The sequence below is a fragment of the Suricata suricatta genome, chromosome 3 (genome assembly GCF_006229205.1).
Source record: "Suricata suricatta isolate VVHF042 chromosome 3, meerkat_22Aug2017_6uvM2_HiC, whole genome shotgun sequence".
Classification (NCBI taxonomy): Eukaryota; Metazoa; Chordata; class Mammalia; order Carnivora; family Herpestidae; genus Suricata; species Suricata suricatta.
In genome coordinates, this window is record NC_043702.1 from 40,842,866 (window position 1) to 40,857,298 (window position 14,433).

Below are 14,433 nucleotides of genomic sequence, written 5' to 3' on the forward strand. Positions count from 1 at the left end.
TAGAGGAAGGTTCCTGGGCTCGCGCGGCGGTCTCCCCGGCTTGGGAGGTGGCAGGCGGCGCGCTCCGGCACGCAGGACACCCTCTCCTCCGGGCCCGCGCTCCCCTCTCTGCCCTGCCGCTACCGCTCCTCCGCCACCTCAGCCCTCGCCAGCTCCAGCTCGGAGGGACGCCACCCAGCCGCGGCTGGCCATCGCAGCCCGGGGTCACGCACCGAAGAGGGGAAGCTAGATCGGGGGCCCTAGACCGGACCCACAGCTCAGTAGGGGGCGTCGTGGGGCGGAAAGGGAAAGGGCAGGGGGTATATAAAGGCGTGAGAGTCGCGCACTCCGGAGCCCGCGCTTCTCCCCTGAGCCATCCCCGCCTAGCCCCACTCGGGCCAGCGCCTGGCGAGCTAGCCCATCGGTGGCATCCGCCGTCGCCTCCTCCTTGCACCTCCTCGCCGACCCCTCCCTCGCGGGACCTGCATCCCGCTCCGCCAATCAGCGCCCGCCTGCCTCTCCCCACGTGATCTCGGGCGGGCTAAGGACCTGCTGCTTCCCAAACGCCAGAGGGATGCGGGCGGCAGAGCGCGAGAGGCGGCTGCTGGGCTGCGGGGCGCTTTGACTCTCCTTCCACGCAGCCTCCTTGGACTCCTGTCCTCCGCCCTCCTGACTCTGGGCTCCTCGTGATCCCCTGGCTTCCCAGAACCTCCTCCTTATGGCAGCAGCCCCCCGAGTCCCCGGCGCGGCTTCTCGGCGGACGACCCTCGCGCTCCCGGGGCTGGGCCGGGTCGCTGGATGTTGCTGAAACTCCGGAGATCATGCGCGGCTTTGGCTGCTGCTTCCCCGTCGGGTGCCGCTGCCGCCGCCGTCCGCGGGATGCTCAGTAGCCCGCTGCCCGGCCCCCGCGATCGTGTGTGCTTCGGAAGCCGTTTGCTGCTGCAGAGTTGCGCGAACTAGTCATGGTGCTGTGGGAGTCCCCGCGGCAGTGCAGCAGCTGGACACTTTGCGAGGGCTTCTGCTGGCTGCTGCTGCTGCCGGTGATGCTCCTCATCGTCGCCCGCCCGGTGAAGCTCGCGGCTTTCCCTACCTCCCTGAGTGACTGCCAAACGCCCACCGGCTGGAACTGCTCTGGTAAGTCCGCAGCCCCAGCGCCCGACCCCTGCAGCCCCGCAGAGGAGACGCGTCCGGCCCCGGCCAGCCTGCCTCGGTGCGTCTCCTCAGCCCCTCGCCTCGCACTGCCCTGAGCCTCTGAGACAGTCGACCTCCTCCCAGAGGAGCGCCGGGAACCTTCCAGGCCGCTGAGAAGCTGGGTGGGGGTCTGGGGTGGGCAGAAAGTACACGTGTAGGAACCGTTTGAATCCTCGCCCTTAGAACTGCGGATGTTTTAAATAGTCAACGGGATGGTCTTCTGGTCCCACCGAAGACACCACCAGTCCGTGGGGGGAGGGGGTGGGGGGAGGACCAAAACAGAACCTTTCCCATCATTAAAGAAAAAAGTCTAGCTAAAACGAGCGAGAAATAACTTTAGGAGAAAGAACAAGCGAGAAAGCAATACATCAAGTAGTGACTGCAGGGGAAACACCGATTCCGGGCAAAAGTGCCCTGGGGTGCGCGGGTCTCGATTTCAAGACCAGGTCACACGGATTCTAAATGAGCTTGGGTTTCCAGAGAATCTCTCTCTCTCTCTCTCTCTCCCTCCCTCCCTCCCCCCTTCTCTCCCTCTCTCTCACATGCTCCTGCAAAGACGTTTTTGCAGCCCAGAGATGCCTTTCTCTTGCTTCCCCAGGCTCCTGATGGTGAAGGGAAGTTGCGAAAAGAACCAGGCGTCGGTCTCCCGGGCCTGGATGGGCAGAGCCGAGGCAGGCAGCCTCCTGCGGGCGGGCGCGACCGACCCGGGCGGGCGCTCATTCCATTTCTGGGCGGGCTGCCTCCGAGTGGGTCAGGCGCTCTTCTTGCTTGCTGGGGTCCCTTCAAGTCTGAACGCGAGAGCTTGGCAGGCTCTGCTCAGCTGATGCCTCCTAGTTCAGTAGGGCCCGAGGATGGGAGCTGCTGTGCTCTGGGGCTGGCTTCGCATTTCAGGATGACAGCCCATACTATACCCGGGCGGGATGGTGGTGTGATTTCATCGGCATTTAAAATTGCATTAACGTGCCTGGGTATTGTCCTCTAGGTCTGCTCTGTTCTAGTTTTAGCAAACGTGCATGTAATTTTTCATCTTCTGTAAATATAATCCTGCTGTCGTTAAATCTGGCTCTGAACAAAGTGGCTTCCAGGGATGTATGTAAGCGGAAGTGTATGTAACTTTGGAGAGGTGGGAATGGCCAACTGTAACTCATAGTTGAAAGCAAACGAAGTCCTATGTTGTTACTGATGTCAGTTCCATGGGGAACATTATTATGCATTATTATAGTTTGTGCTTTTTAAAGACAGGTTGAGATTTGCACCCTATTAGATTTGGGTCAGTAGATTGCCTTTCTTCTGTTTTGGGGAGTTTCTAACTTTGGTATTTTTATAAAATGTAAGATGTTTTCTTTAACTTATTCGTGGTTCATAGGTGCATATGTGTTATTTTTGAAAAGCTAAGTTCCAGTTTGCAGATGTCTAATCACTTTTTAGGTGCTTTATCATAGGACTATGAAACAGCCTGCAAAATCACTTGCTTGAAATGATCACAGTTTTGTAGACCAACACGACTGGTTTGCTTCATTCCAAGTACAGTATCGCTTTAGGAAATAACTAACTTAAAAGTGAGATTAAGGTTGGCAATCAAGAGATGTATGATTAGTCAGATATCTTAAGGAGGTCTGCAGAAACTAAAGGGAATAAACTTGTTTTCAAGGCAGATTTTCAAGAACCTGGCACCCACTCCCTCCACCCCTGTTAACTTAGAGGTGATCAATCTTCATTTGAGCCAGACAGACCATCACAGAAAACACTGTGCCTGTTTATCTTTATTATTGGGGCTTTGTTTCCTCTTTGTCTGGAGAAATTCCAAATACGGGGTTGCTTCAGACCTTAAGGCAAAAGAATGATTAAGGGTAGAAAAATGATAAAATGACATTCAGAGACCATCACCAGCTCTTTTCTAAAATGTGGAGTTGGGGGGGGGGCGGGACATAAACTCTAGTCTACTCAATGAGAGAAAAAATAAGGAAGCTGGGAATCAAGCGTTAAGCCTTTTTTCATTGTGCCAGTATTAACCCTGGCTGAAATAAAATAGCACAATCAAAAAAGAATATTAAAAGATAATTGACCAGAAAGGAATTGTGAAAAAAAATGAAACGAATATTGATCACTGAAGTAGATTTTAGAGGTTATCAGTAGAGAATGACCTTGCAGTACAGCTGTGGTTGTTGGAGTAAAAATTTAGAGCAATTCTTTTAAAGCTGCAAGATAGTGCTTGTGTTGTTGTTGGTTTTAAAACCTATAACATTTTTAAATGACTGGAGTATTCTCTTTGAATTTGAGGTTATGATGACAGAGAGAATGATCTCTTCCTCTGTGACACCAACACCTGTAAATTTGATGGGGAATGTTTAAGAATTGGAGACACTGTGACTTGCGTCTGTCAGTTCAAGGTAAGAAGTCTGATATTTGCGTCTTCATATTCATTAATGAGACAACAAAGAAGGGATCTCCCTTTACAACCCATCACTTGGCAATTTATAAGCTATGCAAGCTAAGAGGAAAGCTGGCACCAAGCAGAAGTGCTGTCCTGCCAAGAGAGCCATAGGATGTCAGAAAGACATGCCGGAGTTATAAATGCCACTGGAGGTAGAAAGCCTCAGGTTGTTCCTTCGGTGTGTCAGAAGCAAATTAGGTTTATGTATTCCATCTAGGAAGCATTTTATAATTCAACTACTGGGGATAGAAGCAACAATAATCAATGGATAAGAAGTGTGGATTTGTACTTTTGTTCTTTTTGATTGGGGCTTTTTTTTTTAATCATATTGCTTTATTTTAATGGCCTTGAGTCTTATGATCCTGGCAATCCAGTTAGGTTTTTAAATAAACTCCTTATTAGAGGGACTTCAGAACTATTGTGCTAGTTTTGGAAATCATGGAACTTATTAATACATATCAACTTTCCATGGGCATCACATTGAATTACAACTGAATATCCCAAGGACCCAAAAGAGTGCAAATAGCTGTAGGTCATTTCGTAAACGTTAGGAAGGTGTAGTCTGCCTCGTGTTAAAAAAATAAATAAAATAATGGAAGTGGAAGACTGTAGCACATATATCATCAAAACTACATTATGAATATCGATTGAAGATAGAAGTCATGTCATTATTGCAGTCATCATCTAACAAATGCTTTACACCACGTAAACGATAAACCCTTTCTTTCACAATGTTTATATAAGCATACATATCCTCAGCTGCTGTAGGTGCTGTATTAATGTCTTATATTCACCTTTGAGCGTTGCTGAATTATTTTTTTAAATACACATGAAATGTAACATAAGGTTCAACCAGGAAATACCTGCATAAACAAAACTGTATAAGTGGGATCGGGTAAAACTTTTCCGAGACTTTACAGCAAAACTAAAAAATAAGAACAAAACGGTTACAGAACGAACGAAAACATTGAACTGAAATTCAAGTCCAAAGAATTGTGGTGGCATGCAATATTTAGAATTTGATGAAATTAAATATTTTAAATTGAATTTGAACTCCTAGTGAGAGAGATAAGGGAATTCATATTTAAATATAGTTTGAATGGTTTGTAGATGAGCTAAAAAGCGTCTTGAAAATTATTTTCTTCTTTCTAAGAAAAGCAATAAACAACCAATATTTGCAAAGTGCACCACCTCCTGGTAGGTGAATATTGCTGTGACCACAGTACAGTCTTTCACACCATACTATCGTTTTAGAAACATATTTGTGCATATTTAATATGCATGTGACAGGAACCTCTAAGGTCTCTAGCCACAGTGAACAATGCAATTATGTTCCTTCAGTGAACTACATGGGTGAGATAGAGCATCAAAACCCTCCAATGCATACTTTCCCCATACTAAGGGAAAAGTTCAGTTGGGTAAATTGGTAATTAAAGGCCCAAATGATTTTGTGGATTTTTCCCCCTTTCATTTTGTGATTCCCATCAATTTGTCTTACTTTCATGACCAAGGATAGACATAAGAAGTGAATTCATAAATAGTATCTAACGAACCAAAAAGAATGTTCCTCAAATGGAAAGCCATAATTCTAACAAGATTTCAACAAGAGAAAAATAATGGAATTCACAAAATTCTAAATGGGTGCATGCTACCACAAAGAAATGTGTAGTTTTCTTATTAAATAAATTATATTCGGTTTTCAGTTTCCACAAAGGATTTTGGTAAAAATTTTTATCAACCAAAATATTTGTGCTTTATGTTTTGGTCAGCCAGTTACATTTGTCATTAATTTAAATAATTGCTCAGTGGAATAGATTGGGGAGCGGGCATTGGAACCAAGTTTGAATAAGAAAATAAATGTATTTTTTTAATGCCTGTAACATTTAAATTTACTACTAGGTTACTATTTCTATTAGCTTGTGCTTTGTGATAGTTGTCAGTCTGTCTAGAGAAAATAAACATTTCCTTCATGGAAAACTTACACTCTACACATACTAAGACTATAGAGTGACTGAATTAAGTTCCAGATCAAAGAAAATGTACAAGTTGTACAAAGAATAATAAGATATTTAAGGCTAAGAGTATCTTGATTCAGTCCCTTCTAGTACATTCCAATGAATTTGAGGGTTGTTCCCCCCCTTCCTATAAGGGAGATGTCCTGATAATCTATTTTCCTATATAGTAGTCTAAACTAGCTGAGGTTCTCTACTGCCAGTCTTCTGTGTTTACAGATACAATCACAAATTCTTTCATTCAAATTAGGATGCAAACTATGGTCATTCTGTCTGAGAGATGCATTTCAAAGGGAAGTGTGGGTGTGATCAATAGTTTCCCAACTTGGATTTTTATTGAGGCTCTAAAGTGAACATATATTTGTCTTCCCTTCTCTTAGATGATTTAAAATAAACATAGGGGCGCCTGGGTGGCTTAGTTGGTTAAGTGTCTGAAGCCTGATCTCTGTTCAAGTCATAATGTCACTGCTTGTGAGATGGAGTCCCACACGGGGCTTTGTGCTAACAGTATGGAACCTGCTTGGGATTCTCTCTGCCCCTCCCTCCCTATACGCCTCTTCCTTGCTCATGGGCACTGTCTCTCTTTTTCTCTCTCTAAATAAATAAACATTTAGGAGTGCCTGGGGGGCCCAGTGGGTTGAATGTCCAACTTTGGCTCAGGTCATGATCTAATGGTTTGTGGGTTCCAGCCCCACATCAGGCTCTGTGCAGATTGCTAGCTCAGAGCCTAGAGCCTGCTTTCAGATTCTGTGTCTCTTTCTCTCTCTGCCACCCCTGTTCACTCTCTGTCTCTCTCTGTCTTTCAAAAATACATAAATGTAAAAAAAAAAACACATTTAAAAAATTAAACTAAATTAAAATGAAATTAGACTAAATAAACATATTCTACCCTTTATTTGTCACAATTGAATGAGGTAATTATTTTATCCTGCTTTTACAGATGAAGTAATTAAGGCACAGAAATATAAATAACCATCATTAAGTGGTGATCTTCAAGTAAGAACCTAGGTCCTTTGACACCAAATCTATTTTTTCCCCAGGACATTATACATGCAAATGAAAATATCAATAGCAGCAGCAACACTACCAAATTATTGTAGACAAGTCAAGATCACAGGTAGTATAAATGAGTTTTTGGTGATGATGTGAGTTCCAGAAATGGCCTAGAGCCTTGTTTCTATCTGAATACCGGATGACATTCAGATGAATCATCTGATAAATCAGTTGTGGGGAGGAAAATTTAGAGACAATTGGATAGATGGATGGGAGGAAGGGAGAAAGGCAGGAGAGAAGGAAGGAAGGAGAGAAGGAAGGAAGGAAAAAGGAGAGGAAGGGCCATCTGCAGTTATTCATAGACAGCACTGGTCATACAATGACCAATTATCAGTTTGCAATTCAAAAATATGAAGTTATGCTTTTCTGATATTATTTAATTCAGATATTAAATGTTTTAATTTAATAAGTGTGTTTTAGATCTGCAGTTGTTCCACTTACTAAGACTGCATAACAAATTGCCTAGAACTTAGTGGCTTAAAATAATGAACATTTTTTTTTTTTTTGCTCATGGAATTACAGTTGGCCAGGGCTTGATGGCAATATCTCACCTCTGCTTCCCTTGGCATTAGCCGAGGAAGGGCGAGAACTCAAAGGCTTGGCTCTCTACTCTCCTCAGGGCTCTCACTCACATGTCTGATTATCAGCTGGAGACCTTGGTCCTCAGTGTGGATCTCTCCGTATGTGTTAGTTTGGGCTTCCTCATACCACAGGGGCTGGGTGTTCAGGGCAAGCATCCAGAAAGAGAGAAAGAGCCAGAGAGAAGCTGTATCCTTTAATGGCCTAGCCTGAGAAGTCACACAGAGTAACTTTCACCATAGCCACAGGCTTGCACACCCTTAGAGTCATATTTTCTTTCATTTAAAGACATGTGGTTACAGAGAAGAGAAAGTTACTTATGGAATGATCAAAGGATTGGGACATGTGCAGATTTTTTCTCTTTTTCTTTTTTGGAAGAGAAACATACCATATCCTAAGCCATTATCCTTAAGCCTTTGACAACTGGGAATATAACAAGAATTCACTTAACATCTGTGGAGTGACTTCCACATGCCAGACTCCATGGAAAGTGCCGACAATCTATAAAATGTAAGTTATACATAGCTTCTAGATGGTGAAATCTCAGTTAAAAGAAATCTTTATTAACCAAGCAAGCAATAAATCATATGAAAAAACTTCTCCCAGACATTTTTTGTTCATTTGTAGTCAAATGAATTCCATGTATTCTAGAGTGTCAAATCATCGAATCCACTAGGTGTGCTACGTAACTACTGTCCAAGTGTGCAAGTTATGTGGACACGTTGGAGCAAAATCACTCCACTGGAAAACACATCTTTGGAAAATAAACAAGATTGTTATAACATCTTAGAAAAATAGAATAACCGTTCCCCTGAGAGGAAGTTTGTACAACACATACATTTATGGGTCTAACCATCTGGGCCTGAGTCTTGTTTTTTTCTCTTACCAGCCAACTATGTGGCCTTTAGCAAGTCACTTAACATCTGAATCTGTCCCTTCATGTGAAACTGAGCAGTATTATGATGACTGCTAAAAACTATTCCCAATAATTTGGCATATTTTAACATAGTACTCAGCCTGTTTTTATTCATCAGGGTATCCTGTTTTCCTTTATTTCTTTAATTTTAGACATATGTATTTAGTGTCAGTGTTAGATGGTGTGTCAACTGTTCTCAAATAAGAATATACATACCATAGAGACAAATCTTTTATATTTCTTTTTATAAACGAATATTACAAATTGTTTTAAAAACACCCCTCTGTTAATCCTCCCAAATGTCCTAGTTAACCAATTCAGATGGGGAAACTGAGCTATCAACTTGTTAAATATTTAACTGTTGAGTGAGGTCCACAAGGTCCTCCACCAAGGCAGCGAGAGAAATTGGAGAAACTGGGACCAGACTTGCACTCCTGAGGCTTAATGATTTACAGTATGCCTCCTCCTTGCATTATTCATATTAATGAGCGCAAGTCATGGTACTAAAGGCCAAAAACATCGTGCTGATAATCTACAGTTAAGCTCTTCTCAGCTCCATACAAATCTCCCTTTTGGCTTCTGCATGGAACTTGGCAGCTCTGTTTTTAGCACTGTTCACATTTGGCTTACTGCATCCTTCAGAAGTGGCATATGAGCACTTTATCAGTTTACTCCATATTTTAAGATGCATATCAGCATTGTGTACTAGCACTTGTCAGAGATAATAAATACTTCCCACCCCTCAGCCCCTGTCCACTGACTACATCTGAGTATTCTGCAGAAGCATATGAGAAAGATAAATAGAGAGGTTCCAGGGATTGGAGAGAAGAAAATGAGGACCCAAGTCATCTATTGTAAGCAGGTTTGAAGATGGAGATAAAAGGTAGCCAAGGACAAGAATGTTGGAACCTGGGTGTGAGAAGCTAACTAGTCCAGCCATCACACTAATTTTGACTACTCTGCCTACTGAAAATGTCAGCAAGTCTGTTGACTATGTTACCAGTTCACGTCTTTCTGATCTCTCCTCCATGTTCTCAGATACCATGTTAATGTTAGTGGATTCTCATAAATACTCCCTGATCCTGAACACAGCACAGTTGTCAAGCACCTATGCACCCACTTGCCTTCCAGGCCGTGGATCTGCCGTGAGCACCAGCCCCATTTATTTGGTGCCACCTCAGTACTGCTCACTGGAAAATTCAACTCTTCACGGACATTTTGCCATAGCCTTTTTTCTTCAGTAGTGATAAAGATTTTGGGTCCTATGGTATGTCAATTTTCAGATGCAAGTTAAAAAATACATATATATTGGGGCACCTGGATGGTGCATCAGTTAAGCCTCTGACTTCTGCTGAGGTCATGATCTCACAGTTTGTGGGTTCGAGGTCTACATCAGGTTCTGACAGGGCAGAACCTGAGAATGAAATTCTCTCTCCCTCTCTCTCTGCCTCTCCTTTTCTCTCTCTCTCTCTCAAAAATAAACATGAAAAAAATACATATATATTTTAGGAAGCTTGTGGAAGGCAGTCCTTATACAAGTATTACCTGATCAGAAGTGAATGCCTATTTAAATATCCTCATTAGTAAAAGGTTCTAATCAAGTTTTAAAATATAATCACATAAATAGACTGAATCTGGGGGCCCACAGTATAACTGCAAAAAGAAATTACTGCATAGAGGGCTTCCAGAATATGTAGATTAGAAACTGTTGAAATGCAGAAGATTTCTAAAATGTGTCATCTTTAAAATATTTAAATCATTGTAATCACATGTAAGTTTTTTCTAAATAGATGTGATTTAATATCTAAATCATTGTGTTAGCAATTATGGAGATCATAATATGAATGTTATACAATTTGGATTTACTATTGGGAGGAAAGTATATCACTATTAATAAGCTCTATTTCAGTTTTTCAATAACAGATACAAAGTAAGACTCATAAAATAAGACTTCATTTCAGAGAACATAGGCTTATTCCATTTTATTTATAATTTACTAGGGTGATTAAACCATTGTTACACAAAGTCAAAGAGCAAGAGTTAAATGGTTGATTAAGAAAGAGAAAGTACATATACTGTAAGGAAAGAGAGTAAAAAATAAATCTGTTTTTTATTAAAAAATTATAACCTTATTGAGAATCTTGTTCTTTTTTTGGCATAAATCTTTCAGTTGAATTTAACTTATGATAGAGTTTTAGGTTTATTATCATATACATTAAAACTTTCCTAGTCATCTCACTATTTAGTTAATATTGTATTGTTACAGACTTACAGCCATCAAAAATCCAAATGTTTTAGTAAGAACTAGAAACAAAAATGTTTTCACATGCATATGTATATGATTTGCTTTACTTAGTTTCGAGCATAGGTGGATATTTAAAAGTAATTATCTTGGTTATTACGTTTGTTACAATTAAACAATGAGGCACATCAGTCGTAGTAATCATGAGATAATCACATCTCGAGTGTAATTGGCAGGTATAGGACACTGCCAAATATCTCTAATGCCGTAGAGTGTGATTCTATTACAATGAGCGTACCCTGTAGGTTGCCTAATTTCCACTGTAAAATGTGTACTTTTTTGTAATGAGGTTGTTTTAAAAAGGAGCTTTTCTCTTTATGAAATATATATTAATGTCATACTTGTTAATAAAATGTACATATATGTTTTATATATATGTCAATTAACTTTATTTCAATAGTTATTGATTTTTTTTCCTTGTATTCCATATTGTTTTTTCTTGCACCATATCTGTCAATAGCCAATGATCTAAAGATAAGTGACAAATGAATTAGTAATCCAAATGTCTTATTCAAATATCTAGAAATTTGTAAAAATTAAAATTTAACAGAGAAAAAGCATAGTGAGGAGTAACTGATTTCATTGGCATTGCAGCTACATATTTCTGCTCCAAACACAGAGAGGCATTACCTATTTTTAATAACATGAATACATAGCATGTTTTGATTCTTTCCACCAAGCCAGATGGGCATATATCTGAAAAACAGTATTAAATAGTGTTGATACATTTGTTGCTGTATTTTTTTACTGTTGCTTGTCCAATCACTTTGTTGGAATTCCCTGATCAGTGTAGAAGCGTTTTCCCCCTCTATTCGAATCAAACGACTCATTGGCTGACTTGACATTACTTTTGTGTATCTTTGAATGATGCCCTTGTAGGGTCAAAGACTTCATGGAAACGATGGGGATTACAGAAAATGAAAACAAGTAGTTTCTTTTGCAGTTGATTATTTCTGTTCAAGGTGTCAAAGATCTACAGACTTCGGTACTAACCATAAGGTTCTCTCTGTGTGTTTCCCAGTGTAACAGTGACTACGTGCCTGTGTGTGGCTCCAATGGGGAGAGTTACCAGAATGAGTGCTACCTGCGGCAGGCTGCGTGCAAGCAGCAGAGTGAGATTCTTGTGGTGTCTGAAGGATCATGTGCCACAGGTATGTATGTGATCCTAAAGACTCCCGAGACCTGTGGGAACCATCTTTGCTTTTCCTGACATGTTATCTCCAAATAAGTAACTCAGGCTCTACATTGGCTGCATAAGCCTCTTACTCTTTTGTACAAGGCACGCATTAGTCTTATTTTTGCCTTGTTTACATTTCAAATCACTTATGGGAGAAAGAGAAAATCTACCATAAGGATGTTGATTTTAATACATACGTTATTTAATGAAGGGCAGACAGTTGAATAATGTAATTAGAGATCTAGATTACTGCCTGTGTGCCAAACATAGAGAAACTTATCTAAGCACAGATACAGTTGGTTTGTTTGTTTTGAAGAATAGCATCATCTGCTAGAGAGCAGTTTGGCAGTTACGGGTTTGAAAGTGAAAATGTGGGTAACCTCAGCAGCACTATAAAATATGAGCTTCCTTCAAAAGTGAAAGTATAGAATAGTGCCAGGAAAAGTCTATTTTATTGGAAAGATAACAAAGATTAGATAGATAACAAGTGCTTCTTAGATAACAGGTGTTTTTCTTTTCTAGGGAACTATGTAAAAAGTCATGTGTATGATGGTTGGGTCAGGATGGTAAATGAGCAAGGAGAAAGTCTTATATTCTTTAAAAGATTATCTTAAGCCTATTGATGGCTAGTGATTGATTGTGTTCCAAATTGTACCAGTGACTATTAAAGTTCCTATGAACTAGCAGAAGAGAATGATATTATCACTCACAGATGATGATGTAGGCGTTTTGGTTTTGGTTTTGGGTTTTAGGTAATCATTTCCATTACATGATTCTTTGCCTCATGCTGCAAGCATCCTTCCTGGTTTCCTGGTGCCCCACTTGCTTCTTATTTGCTAGAGCAAATAGATATTGCCACTTTGCCTGTCTAAGAAGTAATGAATGAAAATGACAGCAACGTGTGAGAGTCATTGGACTTCCTTCACCAGTAGGAAGGAAGGAGGACCAGCATGGTACTTTCATAGTAATGGTGGGGGAAAACAAAAGAACGATAGGAGCGTACTAATTATGAAAATCAATCTGCCGTACCAGGGAAAAAATTTAAAGTGATATATGAAGACAAATCAAATAGGAAAAAAAAATGGAACCTCTGACTCTTATAAGCCAAGAATGTTAGAGGCAAATACCAAGGAGTACTGGGAAAAGGGTTCGTCTATTCAAGATCATTTAGCTTACCGGTCTGTCTCTGACAGTAGCCAAATGAAAATCAGTGGGCAGTTATAATAAAGAATCATTTGTTATGATATGGCTAAGAACATTTGGTACCAAAATCTTTCTTACTTGCCAATGTCCAAGTTCTTGTAGGCTCAGACAAGCACAGTCTCTGGACTCATACAAATTTTTATGTTCTTGTCCATATTGTATGGTTTGTACTATGAAAATAAATACTTAGCCAAGGAGAAAATTTAATCACAATTGAGTAATCCATACCTACCTGATTCACATACATAGATTTCTGTAGGATTTAATTAGTAAGCCAGTCTTGCTGAATGTTTCCCATTGACTTAAAAAATCTAAAAGGTTTTTGTCTGAATAATGATGGAAGGACCAAAGTAATTTTGATTAACCAGGTCTGACTATAAATAAATTAAAGTTCTAACTCTTGATCTGAAAGAAATTCTCCTTCTTTTCTTTGTAGATTTTCCATTTATTTTTTAATGCTATTTGACAATGAATAGAGATGGCAAGTTGCGATCTCTAGGAACAAAAGGCAGTAGACGATATAACTTTATTATATTTCATTGAACTTAACAAATCTTTTTTTTGTCCAAAAAAATGGTTTCCTATTGGGCAGTCTGCTCAATAGTCTCACTTTCAATTTCGCTTTTTTGTGTTACAAGAAATGCATTAACTAGGAATTCAGATTTTCAGGTTTAGCAGCATGACTTCTTCGGTGTTTTTGTCCCACCAATAAGACTTTAGTAGACTGCTTATCTCTGTTTGCCGAGATGGTTTATCTTGTATTAAAGAAGACTTTAAAGCTTTCCATCACAGTTTCATAATGATGACCATGGACCTGTGGTTATTTTTACCATCTTTTCCTCCTCTCTTTCCTACTTATGTAATTTGGGTCAAATCAAGCAGAAGTTGTCTTCAAGACCATGCCCCTTGACTTTTTGGGAAGATGCATGGGAAATAAAGCCAATATACTGCTGCTGTAATTTTTTCTTGATTTACCAAACTGTATATATTTATTAGAAAGCCTATAAATGAATAGGCAAGATGTTTTCTCACAATGTTAATTTTTATGTTCCGGGCACAGTGGTAAGCATGTAGAACTGCTACTGTGCTTTTTTGTGTAAGACTCAAAATAACCCAATAACACAGACATACTATACTCATTGAATGGAGGACAAAAAAGCTTAGGAAGGTTACATTACGTTCCTATGTTATCAAATGAGTAATGTTTGGAGATTTGAATCTATAAGCTTTTATGTATTTCCTCTTATGTGAATATAAGTATAAAAAGCTGAACAAGACATGGTCCTTGATTTAAAGTTTACAGTCAGGAATAAGCAAGCAACTGTACACATGTAACTAAAACACATAGAACATATTAGTGTTATAGCAGTACAATCTGTTAGCCTCTGATAATTATAATACTGAATTAAGCTTTCAAATAAATAAATTTAGCTAAAATGTTAGCTGTGAAAGTATACAAACATTGGCCTTTCAAGCACTGTCCTATGCAAAAGTGACAGGACCAGGAGTTCTGATTATCAGTTCAGTTCATTGATTATCTGATTAACAGGACTATTCTACTATAGAGATGAATGCATCAGCCTTTCT

General features: G+C 40.2%; 1 protein-coding gene across 1 annotated transcript in view; it reads left to right on the plus strand.

Annotated features, from left to right (window-relative positions):
- Positions 1-371: 371 nt before the first annotated feature.
- The window catches only part of TMEFF2 (transmembrane protein with EGF like and two follistatin like domains 2), a 221,789-nt gene continuing 207,727 nt past the window's right edge, over positions 372-14,433 (plus strand). The window contains exons 1-3 of the mRNA XM_029934201.1: positions 372-1,113; positions 3,451-3,560; positions 11,488-11,617. Of these exons, the coding sequence (XP_029790061.1) occupies positions 942-1,113; positions 3,451-3,560; positions 11,488-11,617 (412 nt within the window). The 5' untranslated portion in view covers positions 372-941. The remainder of the gene's footprint in view (positions 1,114-3,450; positions 3,561-11,487; positions 11,618-14,433) is intronic.